Genomic DNA, 20,496 nt, shown 5'->3' on the forward strand with positions numbered 1-20,496 from the left:
CTGACTGAGGCAGTGAACTGTCAACTGAATCTCACTGCCTCTGTTCTCCACACATCACTACAGCCTACAACAGACTGCTCTACACTCCCCATCCACACAGCTACACACACTAACAGGTACCACCATAGGGCTTGGTTTAGTACACTGTCACACAATCAAGGTTTCATTGACAATCCTACTTTGCATGAGTCAATGATAATCCACTCAACATTTAATCAGGAACATTTTCTAGACAAAGCAGTTAGTTACAATTAAGTTTCAATTTCTCAGGTCGATGTGTAGCCTAACCCACTGCATTGGAGGAAGGGAGGTGTGTGTGCGTGTGCGTGTGCGTGTGTGTGTGTGTGGACGGTGTTTCTTACCGCCAGGTTGGCCAGGGACATGAAGCCCATGAGGTTGTTCCAGACGCGGCTGATGTCCTTCAACAGCTCCTGCAGCTTCTCAGAACATACGGCTGTGGCCTTGATACCCAGCTCCACACGCTTGGTCACGCGGTACACCTCCACCACACCTACCACATAAACACACTTCGACGTTAACACACAACCTTAACACACCTGCTCCCTGTTCTTTCCCACAGCCAGCTCCAACATCAGCCAAGGTTAGACAGTGAGAAATACAACAGGGACAATAAAAAAATGTTTCCAGGAAAACAGCTAACAGGTCTACAGTCCCCTATGTTGAAACATGCTCTGAAGTTGTATCATTAGACTTTTGGCAGTGCCACGAGAAATACCTGGAGGATAACAGCAGCAAACATATTAAAATAGCCCTCTGAAGCTGGATCAACCTGACATAATGTTGGCTGTAACACTACGCTCTCTCTAAGGGTTAACGTGGAATGGTGATTGACAGAGTTGTTGTTCTCCGTTGAAAGGGGGACAGCTCAGAGTTTTATAATGGTGTGTTTTTGGAAGAAGGCTCACAGCAGTGGTGGTACACGGTGTTCTGTTCTCAGCCCCTCACAATGCTATGTGTGCCTGTACCAATCTCACAGCTCATTAAAAAGAGACACCGTTGTCTGTCTGTCTGTCTGTCTGTCTGTCTGTCTGTGCGTATCAAATGACACCCTATCCCCTTATAAAGTGCACTACCTTTGACCAGAGCCCTATGGGACCCAGTCTAAATGAATAAGGTGCCATTTGGGATGCATCCACAGTTAGGCCAAGCACAGATAAGCCATCACTAGTACACACAGTGTGTCAGGCCAGCAAAGATAAGCCATCACTAGTACCCACTGTCTGTCAGGCCAGCGAAGATAAGCCATCACTAGTACCCACTGTCTGTCAGGCCAGCGAAGATAAGCCATCACTAGTACACACAGTGTGTCAGGCCAGCAAAGATAAGCCATCACTAGTACCCACTGTCTGTCAGGCCAGCGAAGATAAGCCATCACTAGTACCCACTGTCTGTCAGGCCAGCGAAGATAAGCCATCACTAGTACCCACTGTCTGTCAGGCAAGCGAAGATAAGTCAGCACACAGTGTGTCAGGCCAAAAGATAAGCCATCACCAGTACCCACTGTCTGTCAGGCCAGCGAAGATAAGCCATCACTAGTACCCACAGTCTGTCAGGCCAGCGAAGATAAGCCATCACTAGTACACACAGTGTGTCAGGCCAGCAAAGATAAGCCATCACTAGTACCCACTGTCTGTCAGGCCAGCGAAGATATGCCATCACTAGTACCTACAGTGTGTCAGGCCAGCGAAGATAAGCCATTACCAGTACACACAGTGTGTCAGGCCAGCGAAGATAAGCCATTACTAGTACCCACAGTCTGTCAGGCCAGCGAAGATAAGCCATCACTAGTATCCACAGTCTGTCAGGCCAGCGAAGATAATAATATAATATAATATATAATATATGCCATTTAGCAGACGCTTTTATCCAAAGCGACTTACAGTCATGTGTGCATACATTCTACGTATGGGTGGTCCCGGGGATCGAACCCACTACCCTGGCGTTACAAGCGCCATGCTCTACCAACTGAGCTAGTATCCACAGTGTGTCAGGCCAGCGAAGATAAGCCATCACTAGTACCCACAGTCTGTCAGGCCAGCGAAGATAAGCCATTACTAGTACCCACAGTCTGTCAGGCCAGCGAAGATAAGCCATTACTAGTACCCACAGTCTGTCAGGCCAGCGAAGATAAGCCATTACTAGTATCCACAGTCTGTCAGGCCAGCGAAGATAAGCCATTACTAGTATCCACAGTCTGTCAGGCCAGCGAAGATAAGCCATTACTAGTATCCACAGTCTGTCAGGCCAGCGAAGATAAGCCATTACTAGTACCCACAGTCTGTCAGGCCAGCGAAGATAAGCCATTACTAGTACCCACAGTGTGTCAGGCCAGCGAAGATAAGCCATTACTAGTACCCACAGTGTGTCAGGCCAGCGAAGATAAGCCATTACTAGTACCCACAGTCTGTCAGGCCAGCGAAGATAAGCCATTACTAGTACCCACAGTCTGTCAGGCCAGCGAAGATAAGCCATTACTAGTACCCACAGTCTGTCAGGCCAGCGAAGATAAGCCATTACTAGTACCCACAGTGTGTCAGGCCAGCGAAGATAAGCCATTACTAGTACCCACAGTGTGTCAGGCCAGCGAAGATAAGCCATCACTAGTATCCACAGTCTGTCAGGCCAGCGAAGATAAGCCCCCAATAGGATCCACAGTCAACTCTGTAGTGCTGGACAAATCTGTCAGAGGGGATCAGGCAGAGTTTGGGGTTCTCGCTGAAGACTGTTGGGCCTTTTTAAAGCTCAGGACCTCCCTTTCGGTGTGTGTGTCAGTGATGTATGTGTGTCAGTGTTGTGAGTTTGTCAGTGTGGTGTGTGTGTGTGTGTGTGTTAGTGTGGTGTGTGTCAGTGTGGTGTGTGTCTCACCCAGTAGGTACTCCATGCCCTGAGCAGACTGGATGACCTCAGTGCAAACAGTAGACCTGCTGATGCTGTTCAGGGTGTTGTTGGCTTTAGTGATGACCTGGGGACAGAGACAGACAGCAGAGTGGGTTAGGGTTACACACACAAACACATGTGCGGATATAGCAAAAAAAGGAGAGGAGGAACAGTCCTGTACAATATCTTACCTGTAGAGCACTCACCAGACACCTCTGCCACTCATATGCATAGCGCTCACTCTCCTGAAACAACATGCAATAGTTGTTAGAATGAGTTCAGATATATGAGAAGACATTTATACATTTCCATAAAAAAATACAAAAAAACAAACGTATTAAGGCCAAAGCCTCTGTGGTTTGCAACTGAAATCAATGTCTACTGAATATGTAAACCCTCCACAGAGCATCTGGATAATTGGCAAATGTAGTTAACATGTCTGGGATAGTGTGACTGTGTGTGGGTCTCACCTCCACCTCCCCAGTCAGGTCCTTGTACTTGTCTCTGATGACGGGCAGGGCAGGCTTCTTCTCACTCAGGGTGCTGGAGCGGTCTCTGAAGGGCTGCTCCGGGGCCGGGGAGGGGGGCGAGCGCCCAATCTCCTTCTCCCCCAAACTGTGGCTACGCTTGTGGGAGCCTGAGGCAAGGACAAGTGTACAGCACTTTGAGATATCAGCTGATGTACGAAGGGCTATATAAATAAATTTGATTTGATTTGATTTGAGTAGCGAGTGTCTTGATACGTACATATATAGTATATACAGGCAATGTCTGGCATACATACAGTATATACAAATGCCCTTTTAAATGGTCACTTATACCAACCCAGAGATGTTGGCTAATTCCAGATATGCACCTGTTTGTTTATTATGGCATAATTGGGACTTTTTACCCGAGCTCATATTCTGTTGTGGCTAATCACTTCCGGACAAGGACACAGACAACAAACACTTAATTTACAACAAATGATAATTATGCACAAAACAGCGCCACGGCACCCAACGCAAGTATGAATAATTAATGAGGGCTCACTCACTCACACACACAGAAAAAATGGACAGATACATACACACAAACACGAAAATAGACAGGCACACGAAAAAAGACACAGTCACATGTTGAGCCCAAACTATTCAACACGGGCTTTGTCTGTCTGAGTCTGTGTGTGTGTGTGTGTGTGTGTGTGTGTGTGTGTGTGTGTGTGTGTGTGTGAGAGAACCAGGTAATCATCTCCTGCAGAGACATGCATCATCTTCCCCACAATTTGACAGCAGTAATACATTCCCCCACTACCACACACACACACCGATCAGATAACCATTCAATAAGGACAGGGGAATAACAACTGAAAATTAATTACATTTAACTGGGAGAGAAATCAATGAGGCAAATGAGCTTTTATAACTTTGGAGGTAGAAAAAGCTAATGAACTATGCATGAAACATAACACTGGAAAACAACAGTAAAAAATGAACACCCAAGGAGTGAATACAGTTAATTTCGTATAGGCACAGATTTCTTGGCCTTGTTGTTAATTCATCTGCCTGTGTACCAAGGATGTGCACAACAATGCCATCTATTGTCTGACAGTGGAACTGCACTGAGCTGTCGGAGGGGCCACAGATGCTCCAATAAGAGGTGATGAAAGTCCTGACATCAGGGCCAGCTGATCTGATTCACACCACTACATCAGAACTAGAAGGCATGTTGTAACTGGATGCAATTTACATTTTGAAACCAGCATTTACTGACTGAGGATCAGAAAATTAATGTATATCTACTTATCAGTTGACTTCCAAAAATAAATAATCGAAAGAGAGTACAGGTCAGATGACTCACCTTGTACAGAGAGGTCAAAGGTGGCGAGTTCGCTCTTGATCATCTCTTCACTGGACTTGACCTTGGTCTGAGAGCTGGCCTTCAGAAAGTCTGACTTCCCAAACTTGGCCTTGTCTCCATGAAAGGCCCCGAACTCATCTGAGGCCTCGTTCAGGTTCACCTCAGAGCCCGGCTCGGCCGCAGGGGAGTCTGACTTCTCCGACACAGTGCTGGCAAAGTCCCCAAAGTCATCATCTTCATCCCCACCCAAACCTACCGGCTCACAAGTTCCAAAGTCAGCAAAGGCCTCAAACTTGCTGTCGGTCGACACACTATCGTCTGTTGAGAAGGTGGTGATCTTCGTCTGGCAGGTGTGTGTGATGGGGATGTTTTCTGTGCTGCCGAACGGCGTCTCCTTCCTGTGGACTACGTCTGAGGAAGGGAAAGAGGAGGAAACACCAACACCGTCCAGGACCAGATGCTTCTTGGCCTGACCCTGAGCAGACAGGCATTCCTCTCTTTCTGACCAATCATAGCTGGCCAGCCTGCTGACTGCTGAAGTTCCAAAGGGGTCAAACTTCATGTCGTCTCCTTCTGTAATGACAACACAAAATACACACTGGTGGCTCTAAGTGGGAAAAGCATAGTGTGCTGAAATGATGGCAACTAGTCAGTCAGTCATGATAGAGTGACAAGGCATCTGGCGAAGCTTTGATATGTTATATGAAACATACTTACTGTGGAAGCCATATTCTGTTTCTGATGCTGAATTTGTGTTGACTTATAACAAGCAGCTTTACTTTGGTCAGAGTAACACCCCATCTCCCCTACATTGTGACAGTGAGATCATATGCACTGCATTTAATCTAGTGTTGCACTATAGTGTGTGTGTAAGGGTTCACTTATTAGGATGTGATCACCAGCTTAAAGGAGGGATAAAAAGCTGAAATTGATTGTGTTCTAAAAATGTATATTTCCAATTGGTGACATAGACGACAGAAAATATAGGGGTACAACATACGTCGCTCACATACAGATACAGACTCACTTGATCTGTACAGTCGTGGGCAAAAGTTCAGAATGGCACAAATATTAATTTTCAAAGTTTGCTGCTTCAGTGTCTCAGTGTTACTATAGAATACTGAAGTATAATTACAAGCATTTCATAAGTGTCAAAGGTTTTTATTGACAATTACATTAAGTTGATGCAAAGAGTCAATATTTGCAGTGTTGACCCTTCTTTTTCAAGACCTCTGCAATCCACCCTGGCATGCTGTCAATTACCTTCTGGGCCACATCCTGACTGATGGCAGCCCATTCTTGCATAATCAATGCTTGGAGTTTGTCAGAATTTGTGGGGTTTTGTTTGACCACCCGGCTCTTGAGGATTGACCACAAATTCTCAATGGGATTAAGGTCTGGGGAGTTTCCTGGCCATGGACCCAAAATATCGATGTTTTGTTCCCCGAGCCACTTAGTTATCACTCCATCATGCTGGAAAAGGCATTGTTCGTCACCAAACTGTTCCTGGATGGTTGGGAGAAGTTGCTCTTGGAGGATGTGTTGGTACCATTCTTTATTCATGGCTGTGTTCTTAGGCAAAATTGTGAGTGAGCCCACTCCCTCGGCTGAGAAGCAACCCCACACATGAATGGTCTCAGGATGCTTTATTGTTGGCATAACACAGGACTGATGGTAGCGCTCACCTTGTCTTCTCCGGAGAAGCTTTTTTCCAGATGCCCCAAACAATTGGAAAGGGGATTCTTCAGAGAAAATGAATTTACCCCAGTCCTCAGCAGTCCAATCCCTGTACCTTTTGCAGAATATCAGTCTGTCCCTGATGTTTTTCCTGGAGAGAAGTGGCTTCTTTGCTGCCCTTCTTGACACTAGGCCATCCTCCAAAAGTCTTCGCCTCACTGTGCGTGCAGATGCACTCACACCTGCTTGCTGCCATTCCTGAGCAAGCTCTGTACTGGTGGTGCCCCGATCCTGCAGCTGAATCAACTTTAGGAGACGGTCCTGGCGCTTGCTGGACTTTCTTGGGCGCCCTGAAGCCTTCTTCACAACAATTGAACCGCTCTCTTTGAAGTTCTTGATTAACCGATAAATTGTTTATTTCGGTGCAATCTTACTGGCAGCTATATCCTTGCCTGTGAAGCCCTTTTTGTGCAAAGCAATGATGACGGCACGTGTTTCCTTGCAGGTAACCATGGATGACAGAGGAAGAACAATGATTCCAAGCACCGTCCTCCTTTTGAAGCTTCCAGTCTGTTATTCAAACTCAATCAGCATGACAGAGTGATCTCCTGCCTTGTCCTCGTCAACACTCACACCTGTGTTAACGAGAGAATCACTGACATGTCAGCTGGTCCTTTTGTGGCAGGGCTGAAATACAGTGGAATTTTTTGGGGAGGATTCAGTTCATTTGCATGGCAAAGAGGGACTTTGCAATTAATTGCAATTCATCTGATCACTCTTCAAAACATTCTGGAGTATATGCAAATTGCCATCATAACAAACTGAGGCAGCAGACTGAAAATTAATATTTGTGTTATTCTCAAAACTTTTGGCCACGACTGTAATTGTGACAGTGGAATATTTGTTTTGATAATATCAATAGGTTTAGGCTAAAGTGATACTTCGGTATTTTGGCAACGAGGCCCTTTATCTACTTGTGGATACCATTTTTATGTGTCTGTGTCCAGTATGAAGGATGTTAGAGGTAGTATGGTGAGCCAATGCTAACTAGCGTTAGCACAATGACTGGAAGTCCATGGGTATCTGCTAGCATGCAGATAGCGCAATGACTGGAGGTCTATGGGTAACGCTAGTTAGCAATTGCACTAGCTAGCAACTTCTTTCAAACCGTATGCCGAGACATAAAAATGGTATCCACAAGTTCATCTGACTCTGGGAAGTAGATAAAGGGCATCATTGCCAAACTCCCAAAGTATCCCTTTAATTGCTACTGAAAAGGAGAACATGGCATTGACCTCTATTCATGTGATGTGTCACATGTAAATTAACCAAGGGTTGAGTTAGCTGTCCTCTGATACAAATGAAATAGATGTCCTGAGAGGGTTGGCTGCTGGGGCTGAGGTAGATTGGAGATCAGACAGTTCTGAGGCAGATAAGACAGGATATGAGGCCCTGCTGTAGAAAACCTCTCCGTGGTTTTCTCTAGGTGTGTGACAATACTGTAGCACAAACTATTAGGAGCAGACAGTTCTGCTAACATGACAATACAAAATGACATCCATTTCATGAGATTGCCATGGCAACGTCAGCCGTGGAGTGGAGCAGTTCTGTCTGTATTGATTATCTACCCCACAAACTGTGTTGTACAAGCAGAACACTGTTCAATTCGGAACATATCATGCAGGAATCATATAATTACTGGCAACACAAACAAGCACACATTCTTACAAGTGCTCACAGTCACACACTCAGAGATACACACTCCTAAGATACAGTATAACCTGCAGGCACGTGTGGATCCCCGTCGGCATAGCCTAATGCGTGACACAACCCTTGCACACAAAAAAGCAATTTGTGAAATTGACAAGGAACTAGTGTAGTAGTAAGCCGAATGTAGCTAGATCATAATCTGCCCTCAGGATAGGGAAGGGAGAAAATAAGACGGTACGCATTTCAGCAATACCAATAGTAATATTTATTACGACAACAAGAGAGAAAGATCACAAAATACTCTGAGAGGTCTATTGTTACAAGAGGTTTGTCAAACTAACACTTGTAAAAGTATATTTGAATCATTTAGAATACTACGGCATGCAGAGTCAGAAAAGAAGAAAAACAAACGGTAAAAGAAAGAAAAGCCCCAGAAGAATATAGATGCAGAATGAGAAGGCACAGTCACAGACTAAAATTAGTACATCTCGGTAGAAGAAGACACACTGTAGTTATACTAACAGGGTGGAAAGCAACAGGTTGATTGATAGAAAGAGAATTGAATACAGAACACTTGAAAAGCCAAGGTGATTTAAAGGACAGGTTCAAGGCAGGAGAGTGATTAACCCTTTGAGGACCTGAATGCTTCTCTACTGTTCTCGCCATGATAGTAACTCAAATGTCAACAGCAGACTTTTGAGATAAAATAAATAAGGGTTTTGTCAATTTTAAATCACAACTGTTTGTGTCTTACTACAATTACATAACGTCAACATCATATACATAGGATATATTTCAATGGTCTAATACATTCCATTGCTGAGAATTTGGAGGAAAGGTACGGACCTCCAAATCCATTATTTACCATGTAAACTTGTCAAGTGATCTAGCTACATTTCTCTCCATTTGTGTTTTTTGCATGATTCTTTATAAAAACCATTCTGCTCAAGCTCTCAAAGGGTTAAATAAAACAAGTGGACTATCCTACCACAAGAACTTAGAGAGGGTATTCATCTTGTCCAATCACATGTGACAAAATAGATTTAAAGAGACAGTATCATTTTTCTCTCGATACCTGTTTGTTCTAGGCTCCTGTGTACAAGCTCTTAATAGTAGCCATTCAATAACTAACAACCAGATGGGGTTTCTCAAGACAACAATCTGAACCAACCTAAAATATTTTCCATAACTTGCCTATCCTCATATATACATTTCATCTTCAAATAGTTTACACAACACATTGTTTAAAATAATATCAGGAAGTCTATCTAGTTTGAAAATAAATATGAATTTTCCTGTAATAAAAATACACTATTAAATCTGTATACATAGTCTTTTTTTCTTTCCTTAATAAAAACAACTAGTAATACTGTTATGCATAAAAATGTCATCTTATAATATGTTCTTGTCAATTTCACAAATTGAACAGGCAGGCAAAAGAAGCAAGGCAGGGAGGGTATCACTAACTTCAGTGTGTTCTCAGAGAGCCTGTTCATGGACCCACACATAACAAAACATACCTGAATAGCAAAGACAAATGAAAAGGCTTCCTTTTGAGCTGCTCTGACCCAAAGGAGCACCGGTTGGGAAAAATAGATACTGTCTCTTTAAGGTTGGTTACATTTTCTCCAGGATTGAACACAGTGCAAGCATGGTGAGGCTTTCACACTCCAAGGCCTGCTACTGTACGCTTTCTCAGCGATGAGATTGGTGCTGTCCAAGAACAACAATACTGATTGGATGAACGTGGGTCAGAATAGAAGGAAAAGAAATTAACAGGTTCTGGGGAATGTTTTCAATGCTCCACTACACTATCTTCATCATATTAATGGCAACCATTTTGCTGCAGCTCTGGGATCAGTTGCCATTGGTTATTGTCTTACTCTCTCCTTCGAGAGTAGCCTAACCATTTCAGTTGATTTATTCTGATGTGCAATAGAACTGAAACAAATAAATTGTCATCATTACATCAATCATTTCCGATTTAGAATAACTCAAATGGTCAATTCCTAGATGGAATTTGATTGAGATGCCCCTTGCCCAAACTGCTAAAACAAATGAACTGATATGTTGGCTAGTGTTGAAATATTATAGTTTATATAATAAGGACATCTCACTGCAAACTGGGTGCTAAAAGGAGTGTGCTGCTCAAACACAGAGGCTGTAAGGAGAGACCTTGTACTTGAAGGAATATATGAGACATGACATGGAAGATGAGATGCTTGGTAAATTAATTATGATCATGGGAAGGGAGAGGAGAGGGTGCTGATATGGACAATGCCTGGACATTAAGGCTAATTAGATTCCATGAGAGCGTTTCCATTTAGAGGTTCAGGGCAGGGCAGACCCTGAGAGCAGTGCCTTTGTGCCTCTGTCTGCTATGCCGACCTTTGACCACTTTGTAGTGATGTGGGCTGTGTGAGACCACTTAGGATAAGGGAGTTGGAACAAAAGCACTAAGGGAGATTGATACCCAACACTGGGAGTGCCAAGGTATACTATATGGGTACTCTCACACACTGTAGGAAAAAAAAATTAAAAAAATCACTCGTACACATACAAAACACAATCAACCAATCACACTCACACATACCAACACACAATGAGCAATCAAAACAATTTACTCAATGCAATATTAAACTGTAGAGGTTGAGGTGATTTCTGCCATTCATAAATACGTTCTGCCTTTTCCTAAATACTTTCTTTTCACATAATAAGTATGTCCACTATCAGGGAACATCTTTCCACATGTTTCTTGTACGCCTCTTATTATCATCATGCTTGATTTGATAACTGAGCATTAAGCGTCAACATAATATAATCAATCTGAGGAAGAATTTGGCTTGCTGTGATTAAAATGAAAGCCTATTGCAGCATACAGGAACTGGCCATTCTGAAAGTGATGAGAATATATAACATCTCCTGGTACAAAGGCCCATCACCATTACATGGCCCTGTGTTTATCTGCATTTAGCTATTTTAGTCTCATCCCTCAACACACACATAATCACGACTAGGGAGACAACAGGTGCATTGAGGTGATGTGCAATGTGGGCTATGACAGCACAGACAGGGAATGAAGGCCAGTGGTAGCATAGAGCAGACTGACTACATCACATCAACCTGACTGTCTCTCATCGACTCTATATGAATGGAGCTAAGAGGAGGCAGAGAGGCCTGTGCTTTGTGTCTGTGCTACAAACGCTAAACAAATTAACAATAAATTAATTAATCTAAAGTACCTTAATATGTTTAATAAATAAATATTAAGTGAATAAATACGCTGAAACGAATACCAGGTAATGATGGGTTTGGGAATGAATGACTGGTGGGTGTGATGAGATATGATAATAGTGTGTGGCGTTTGACTGTCTCATGATTCAGCAGTGATGTGGATGAGCTAGCTCACTGCTTTGCCTTCTAGTCTAACTCCTGGTTTAGTGCGAGCTAAGGGGCACTGAGGGGGGTGGAGACAGAGGGGCCACCGCCAGGCCTACGATTGGTTCTTTATGTGTGACTGGGCGGGGTCTCACCAGAGGAGGCGCACTAGTTCCTCACCTGTGGCGGGGGGTTGGTGGGCCGAGAGGCCCAGCAGATCCAGAGAGCTGTCTGACATCACGTGCTTCAGGTCTCCACCCATGTCTGACAGCTTCATGTCCAGCTGCACTGAGAGAGCGTCCTCAGAGTCCTCCTTGCCCACGCTGCTGCCCCCGATGGATGGGAGGTCTAGGGACTTGACTGAAGCCGAGTCCTCCTTGCCTCCTTGTTTGAAGGCTGCCACCTTATCCACCAGGCTCTTCTCCGAGGCCCCCAGCGCTGTGCAGAACTTGGACGACTGGAAGTCGGTGAAGTCATCTGCTTCGCTCCTGAGGGAAGAGAACGAGCCGCCGGCGCTGTGCTTGTTGTCGTCATATGCCAGGCCTCCTTCCTGAGACAGCTGCTTGAACACGTCATACTTGTCAGAGCCCTGCTGGGGGCGCTGTGGAGTGGTGGTGGTCTCTCCTCTCCCCCGTGACCTCCCCTCTCCAGACCTCAACCCCTCACCCTTGGCCTCCCCCCCAGAGCTGCCGAAAGCCATGAAGTCTGCAAAGTCATCATGAGACGCTGCCACACCTCCTCTCACACCAGGGCCAATAGGAGCAGCCTCCGAAGAGGAGGTGGGGCCAAAAAGGGAAAAGTCACCAAAGTCCTCGGCCCCACCCCCGGGGGGCTTGGCCCTGCCTGGTGGGAGCACTAGGGAGGGGGGCACAGAGGGGAAGGGTCTGGGCTTGATCTCAGCAGGGGTGGGTGCTGTGGGAGCCATAGAGGAGAAGAGATCCAGGTCAGCCATGTTGAGAGGGTTTTTAGGCTGAGAGAGAGAGACTGCTGGTTGTTGTTGTTGATGTAGCTGGTGTTGTAGTTGCGGAAGAGACTGAGAGTTCGGGAAAGCAGGAGGGAAGGCTGGCTGAAACATTTTGGCCTGGTCTGAAGGTTCTAGTGGAGAGATGCTGTCGGCGGTTTTAAAGTCTGTGAAGCCATCATCCACACTGACAGACTTGAAATCGGCAAATCCTTCCCCTGCGAAACAAACAGAATAATTGAAAGGCATTGCAAAAGCATTTAACACAGCAGCCAGACAGGGAGGACATTGGCATGACACAGAGTAACATCAGTCGCCTCACTTCCAGTTTTTTCTCATTTCACAATCCTACAAGAAAGAGTGGGGATTAGTTACGCGTCTGTCACATGGAGAGACCTGCGCTGGGCTGTAGTCCGAGACACTGCTATGAGAGAACAGCAGCAGCAGACAGCAGTGCACAAACCAGGCTGGGCTGTCTACAGAGACAACACCACCACATGCACTTGCCATCTGTCAGTCCCTAACTGGGACAGCACATGATTAAGCTACGACTTCAGAGGAATGAAGTCCCTTCCTACAATCTACAAAGACTTCCTCAGTATGTTTTTAGATTTTTAGAACCACACAATCATGACAGGAGGGCTATAAGAAAACCTACAGAGGAAAAGTGGGTAGAGAGAGTTGTGGTTGTAGGGGCTGTTCACACCACTGCTGTTTTGTGGGAAAGATTGAACTAATGGGCTCACTATGGAGAGTGAGCCTGGCAGGCAACACACAGGAAAGGTCACTGCAATCAGACTCAGGCAGGACTTACTGGAGTCATGGGAGCTGCTGTCCCCATCAGAAACTGTTCTAGTGAAACAGGGAACAGCAGGAAACAGACCAACATCAGGGCTACTGCTGAATGTACTAAGTACTCTGGAAATGTGTGCAACATAAAAGCACACAGACCACTCAGATATTATACAAACAGCATTCTTCTTGGTACACAGTCTCTCTCCAACCTATTTCTGTCTACCTACAAAAACAAGTCATCCAAATAATTTTTTCCTCCAAGGCTGCTGTGACTTTGTGTTTGAAGGTCTGTCAGTTTCTTCCTCTAGCCATCTGTTGAGTACAGGGACCATCTCAGAGCCCAGTCCCACAACGCACTATCTGTCAAAAGGCTTGGAAGCTGTGGGGTTTGGCTTGTGAACTGCATGTGTGTGACCCAGCCCAGAGCCAAGGAGGAGGGAGAGCTCTACTTACCTACTGGTTTCCTGTCACCTGGTGGCTCTAGCTGTCGGAACACACTGTATTTGTCTCCGTCAAAATCTGGGTCAAACGAGATAAACAAAGCAGGTACGCTTTCAACTGAATGATAAATGACAGCGTATTTGGCAGGCAGGCAAATGTACTGTACTACAATACCACTCAAATACTATTAGGCAAGTATTCTACGACAAACATCAGAAATGTCTTCTATTTTCTACACATCTGTTAGTTGTGGTGGAGGATGTGTATCAGAAGTGATTAGTTGTTGAGGTGTGTGTGTGTGTGTGTGTGTGTGTGTGTGTGTGTGTGTGTGTGTGTGTGTGTGTGTGTGTGTGTGTGTGTGTGTGTGTGTGTGTGTGTGTGTGTGTGTGTGTGTGTGTGTGTGTGTGTGTGTGTGTGTGTGTGTGTGTGTGTGTGTGTGTGTGTGTGTGTGTGTTGTAGGGCCAGATGAGTGTGTACCTGAGGCAGGCTGAGTGGGCTCTGGAGGCTCCTCCACAGAGAGCTGCTTGAAAACAGCATACTTATCAGAGGATGACGAGGAGGAGCCAGAGACCGGAGTCAAAATGGCAGGAGCACTGCAGACAGACAACAAACCATGCTCAGTCCACAGGGGAGTCTGGGGCTGCGTCCCAAATGGCACCCCATTCCCTACATAGTGCACTACTTTTGACCAGGGTCCTGGTCAAAGGTACTGCATTGACCCCATGTATGTAGGGAATAGGGTGCCATTGGGGACACACCGTGGGGTCAATGCTGCGCCCATCTCCTCTACCTTAATCCCCTTAAGCTGCCTGAGCTGATTGGACACATACAATGGTGAAATTCCACTGCAGTTGTACACCATACTGGACCGCAGATGAGACCCAGGAATCAAAAGCCTGGAGGGAATGAGGGATCTCTCCTGAAGCCTTCCACTGAACATCATCTCGTTAAGAGCCATTGTACTGCTGCTGTCAGAGTACACCTTTCTATCCTGACTGGCTGAAGATTCAGCATGGGGCTTCCTTTAAATTAGAAAGGGATCTGAAACCGGGGGGATTGGAGATACGCAGGAGGAAACAATTAAGCTTTTGTTTTTGAGGAAGTGGAAGGGGATTGTAAGTGACTATGCCACTCAGACGTTAGATCCTTTATTTCCACATTCTCTTTGTCTTATAAGATAACGGGCTTTGGGCTGCCTCTCCCTGAGAGACAGACTCCCCACGCAGGGATTGAACAGTAATATAAAGCAACTCTACTGTCCACTGAAATGGATTCATTAAGAGATGGCGAGGTGCAATTGTTATGCTGGAGAAACTACTACAAGCAACTAAGTGACCATGTACTTGTTACCCACAATACCTGGATAAGATGTAGAATTCAGCTTTACTTCCATACAGAATGTGTAATCTCATTTAAAGTAATACCAAACACTGATCCAGCCACTGAAGTCAGTCACTCCAGTCACTCCACTCACTCACTCACTCACTCACTCACTCACTCATTCACTCACTCACTCACTCCAGTCAGTCCGTCAGTCCGTCCGTCACTCACTCACTCCAGTCAGTCAGTCCGTCACTCCAGTCAGTCACTCCAGTCAGTCAGTCCGTCACTCCAGTCAGTCAGTCCGTCACTCCAGTCAGTCAGTCAAGTCAGTCAGTCAGTCACTCCAGTCAGTCACTCCAGTCAGTCAGTCAGTCACTCCAGTCAGTCAGTCAGTCACTCCAGTCAGTCAGTCCGTCACTCCAGTCAGTCAGTCAGTCCGTCACTCCAGTCAGTCAGTCAGTCCGTCACTCCAGTCAGTCAGTCAGTCAGTCCGTCACTCCAGTCAGTCAGTCAGTCCGTCACTCCAGTCAGTCAGTCCGTCACTCCAGTCAGTCACTCCAGTCAGTCCAGTCAGTCAGTCAGTCAGTCCGTCACTCCAGTCAGTCAGTCTGTCACTCCAGTCACTCCAGTCAGTCAGTCCGTCACTCCAGTCAGTCCGTCACTTAGTCACTCCACTCAGTCACTCCAGTCAGTCAGTCAGTCAGTCCGTCACTCCAGTCAGTCAGTCCGTCACTCCAGTCAGTCACTCCAGTCAGTCAGTCCAGTCAGTCAGTCAGTCCGTCACTCCAGTCAGTCAATCTGTCACTCCAGTCACTCCAGTCAGTCAGTCCGTCACTCCAGTCAGTCCGTCACTTAGTCACTCCACTCAGTCACTCCAGTCAGTCAGTCAGTCCGTCACTCCAGTCAGTCAGTCCGTCACTCCAGTCAGTCACTCCAGTCAGTCCAGTCAGTCAGTCAGTCCGTCACTCCAGTCAGTCAGTCTGTCACTCCAGTCACTCCAGTCAGTCAGTCCGTCACTCCAGTCAGTCCGTCACTTAGTCACTCCACTCAGTCACTCCAGTCAGTCCAGTCAGTCAGTCCAGTCAGTCAGTCCAGTCAGTCCAGTCAGTCACTCCAGTCCGTCACTCCAGTCAGTCCGTCACTTAGTCACTCCACTCAGTCACTCCACTCAGTCAGTCAGTCACTCCAGTCAGTCAGTCCAGTCAGTCAGTCCAGTCAGTCAGTCCAGTCAGTCACTCCAGTCAGTCACTCCAGTCAGTCCAGTCAGTCACTCCAGTCAGTCCAGCCAGTCAGTCCAATCAGTCACTCCAGTCAGTCAGTCACTCCAGTCAGTCAGTCACTCCAGTCAGTCAGTCACTACAGTCAGTCAGTCACTACAGTCAGTCACTCCAGTCAGTCAGTCACTCCAGTCAGTCAGTCACTACAGTCAGTCAGTCCGTCACTCCAGTCAGTCAGTCCGTCACTCCAGTCAGTCCGTCACTCCAGTCAGTCTGTCACTCCAGTCAGTCCGTCACTCCAGTCAGTCAGTCCGTCACTCCAGTCAGTCAGTCCGTCACTCCAGTCAGTCAGTCCGTCACTCCAGTCAGTCAGTCAAGTCAGTCAGTCCAGTCCGTCACTCCAGTCAGTCCGTCACTTAGTCACTCCACTCAGTCACTCCACTCAGTCAGTCAGTCCAGTCAGTCAGTCACTCCAGTCAGTCACTCCAGTCAGTCACTCCAGTCAGTCAGTCAGTCACTCCAGTCAGTCAGTCCGTCACTCCAGTCAGTCAGTCAGTCCGTCACTCCAGTCAGTCAGTCAGTCCGTCACTCCAGTCAGTCAGTCAGTCCGTCACTCCAGTCAGTCCAGTCAGTCAGTCAGTCAGTCCGTCACTCCAGTCAGTCAGTCTGTCACTCCAGTCACTCCAGTCAGTCAGTCACTCTAGTCAGTCCGTCACTCCAGTCAGTCCGTCACTTAGTCACTCCACTCAGTCACTCCACTCAGTCAGTCAGTCAGTCAGTCACTCCAGTCAGTCACTCCAGTCAGTCCAGTCAGTCAGTCAGTCCAGTCAGTCAGTCCAGTCAGTCAGTCCAGTCAGTCACTCCAGTCCGTCACTCCAGTCAGTCCGTCACTTAGTCACTCCACTCAGTCACTCCACTCAGTCAGTCAGTCCAGTCAGTCAGTCACTCCAGTCAGTCCAGTCAGTCACTCCAGTCAGTCACTCCAGTCAGTCAGTCACTACAGTCAGTCACTCCAGTCAGTCCGTCACTCCAGTCAGTCAGTCCGTCACTCCAGTCAGTCAGTCACTCCAGTCAGTCCGTCACTCCAGTCAGTCCGTCACTCCAGTCAGTCCGTCACTCCAGTCAGTCAGTCCGTCACTCCAGTCAGTCAGTCCGTCACTCCAGTCAGTCAGTCCGTCACGTCAGTCCGTCACTCCAGTCAGTCAGTCAGTCCGTCACTCCAGTCAGTCAGTCCGTCACTCCAGTCAGTCCGTCACTCCAGTCAGTCCGTCAGTCAGTCAGTCACTCCACTCAGTCAGTCAGTCAGTCCAGTCACTCAGTCAGTTAGTCAGTCCAGTCACGTCACTCCAGTCAGTCAGTCACTCCAGTCACTCCAGTCAGTCAGTCACTCCCTCCAGTCAGTCAGTCAGTCAGTCACTCCCTCCAGTCAGTCAGTCACTCCCTCCAGTCAGTCAGTCACTCCCTCCAGTCAGTCAGTCAGTCAGTCAGTCAGTCAGTCAGTCACTCCCTCCAGTCAGTCAGTCAGTCAGTCACTCCCTCCAGTCAGTCAGTCAGTCAGTCAGTCAGTCAGTCAGTCAGTCAGTCAGTCACTCCTCCTGTCAGTCAGTCAGTCACTCCCTCCTGTCTGTCAGTCAGTCAGTCACTCCAGTAAGTCAGTCAGTCAGTCACTCCAGTCAGTCAGTCAGTCAGTCAGTCAGCACTGTACCTGTTCTGGTGCAGAGAGGATGTGGTGGTGGGGAAGGTTTCCCCTGACTCCCCCTGGAACTCAGTGAAGGGCTGATCCCCTCCTCCTGCCCTGGGGGCCTCCTGGAAGTCCTGGAAGTCATCATCGTCTGCTTTCCCCTAAACACACCACCAAGACGATGGACACATGAGTGTCTACTAAAAGTGTCTACTAAATGGCATAAATTAAACATACTATTATACATAATGTGAAATGAAACCACATGTATCTGTATATACTATGGAGAGGCTTGGTTGGCCCATTGGCTGGATGTGTTACCGGTACATGTGGGAAGTTGGTGATGAAGTTGGTGGGTGGTTGGGCCGAGGGTAAAGGAGCAGCAGGAGGAGCCCTGCCCATGACTGTTGGTGCAGACATGGCCATGGACACAGGGACAGAGGGCTGAGTCATCATGGGCTGCTGGTGTTGGTGCTGGATGACAGGGGCCATAGCCATGGCCAGGGCAGGCAGGTTGGGCACCGGGGGAGAGGGGAACTGGCTCAGGATCTCCACATTCATGGCTGGAAGACCACTCTGCAGGGGAGGGATGAACAGGGATCAGTGGTCAGGTTCAGATGAGGCTGCGTCTCTAGAATGATGGACTGTTAGTGTGACATTACTGAAAGTCCAAGTTAATGTGCTTAATGCGTTAATGTGGATTTTCACATGTTAGACATTTACAAAGTTACTTAAACGGGGGCATTAAACATCGCAAAGTCACCGTGATCATATATTATACAGACAATACTGTCAGTATGAGTGCATCGTTATTATAAAGCAGTGATGCTGGAAAATTGAGATTTTTTCATCCAACTCAATCACCTATTAACATTCTATTCCATCCAGCAGGAACCAGACAGATGTTTTGCTGAAATAAATTATTAATTAAAGTCAAGTTCCATTTTAACAGCCTCCACTGGCGCGGCTTCCCAAACCTTTTCATCACTCTACAAAGGATGCAGCTCATGGCGGCACTCCCTCAAGGCTCTTACATTTACATAACTAAATAAGTGTTATTATTCTCGCTGTGGCAGGTGGCGGTGGAGTGCAGATTGAGTTGTGAGGTGCCTGGGGGTGCTGATGAGCGGCAGGGCAGATAAGAGGTCTGCTGTCACACTATAGGCTGAGAGGAGATCCAGTCACCTTCACCTGGCTGCCTGAGCTCAGTCACACCACCACCACCACCACCCTCTCAGAGCAGAGATTCAGCACAGTCACTCACTATCAGTCTCAACTGCACACGTCGTAGCATGTCTCAACTGCACACGGCGTAGCATGTCTCAACTGCACACGTCGTAGCATGTCTCAACTGCACACGGCGTAGCATGTCTCAACTGCACACGTCGTAGCATGTCTCAACTGCACACGGCGTAGCATGTCTCAACTGCACACGTCGTAGCATGTCTCAACTGCACACGTCGTAGCATGTCTCAACTGCACACGTCGTAGCATGTCTCAACTGCACACGGCGTAGCATGTCTCAACTGCACACGGCGTAGCATGTCTCAACTGCACACGTCCTAGCATGTCTCAACTGCACACAGCGTAGCATGTCTCAACTGCACACGTCGTAGCATGTCTCAACTGCACACGTCGTAGCATGTCTCAACTGCACACGTCGTAGCATGTCTCAACTGCACACGTCGTAGCATGTCTCAACTGCACACGTCGTAGCATGTCTCAACTGCACACGTCGTAGCATGTCTCAACTGCACACGTCGTAGCATGTCTCAACTGCACACGTCGTAGCATGTCTCAACTGCACACGTCGTAGCATGTCTCAACTGCACACGGCGTAGCATGTCTCAACTGCACACGGCGTAGCATGTCTCAACTGCACACGTCGTAGCATGTCTCAACTGCACACGTCGTAGCATGTCTCAACTGCACACGTCGTAGCATGTCTCAACTGCACACGTCGTAGCATGTCTCAACTGCACACGTCGTAGCATGTCTCAACTGCACACGTCGTAGCATGTCTCAACTGCACACGTCGTAGCATGTCTCAACTGCACACGTCGTAGCATGTCTCAACTGCACACGTCGTAGCATGTCTCAACTGCACACGTCCTAGCATGTCTCAACTGCACACGTCGTAGCATGTCTCAACTGCACACGTCGTAGCATGTCTCAACTGCACACGTCCTAGCATGTCTCAACTGCACACGTCGTAGCATGTCTCAACTGCACACGTCGTAGCATGTCTCAACTGCACACGTCGTAGCATGTCTCAACTGCACACGTCGTAGCATGTCTCAACTGCACACGTCGTAGCATGTCTCAACTGCACACGTCGTAGCATGTCTCAACTGCACACGTCGTAGCATGTCTCAACTGCACACGTCGTAGCATGTCTCAACTGCACACGTCCTAGCATGTCTCAACTGCACACGTCCTAGCATGTCTCAACTGCACACGTCGTAGCATGTCTCAACTGCACACGTCGTAGCATGTCTCAACTGCACACGTCGTAGCATGTCTCAACTGCACACGTCGTAGCATGTCTCAACTGCACACGTCGTAGCATGTCTCAA

General features: G+C 47.1%; 1 protein-coding gene across 10 annotated transcripts in view; it reads right to left on the bottom strand.

The window, feature by feature from the left end:
- synrg (synergin, gamma) overlaps positions 1-20,496 on the bottom strand; it is a 47,494-nt gene that overhangs the window by 9,841 nt on the left and 17,157 nt on the right. For all 10 annotated transcript variants that reach the window (XM_052467623.1, XM_052467622.1, XM_052467621.1 and 7 more), the window contains 10 exons: positions 18,242-18,496; positions 17,945-18,081; positions 14,177-14,292; positions 13,712-13,777; positions 11,683-12,681; positions 4,738-5,310; positions 3,369-3,535; positions 3,090-3,143; positions 2,887-2,983; positions 363-511 (listed from right to left, as the gene is read on the bottom strand). In XM_052467623.1, coding sequence (XP_052323583.1) covers positions 363-511; positions 2,887-2,983; positions 3,090-3,143; positions 3,369-3,535; positions 4,738-5,310; positions 11,683-12,681; positions 13,712-13,777; positions 14,177-14,292; positions 17,945-18,081; positions 18,242-18,496 — 2,613 coding nt within the window. The remainder of the gene's footprint in view (positions 1-362; positions 512-2,886; positions 2,984-3,089; positions 3,144-3,368; positions 3,536-4,737; positions 5,311-11,682; positions 12,682-13,711; positions 13,778-14,176; positions 14,293-17,944; positions 18,082-18,241; positions 18,497-20,496) is intronic.

Source organism: Oncorhynchus keta, chromosome 18 (genome assembly GCF_023373465.1).
Source record: "Oncorhynchus keta strain PuntledgeMale-10-30-2019 chromosome 18, Oket_V2, whole genome shotgun sequence".
Classification (NCBI taxonomy): Eukaryota; Metazoa; Chordata; class Actinopteri; order Salmoniformes; family Salmonidae; genus Oncorhynchus; species Oncorhynchus keta.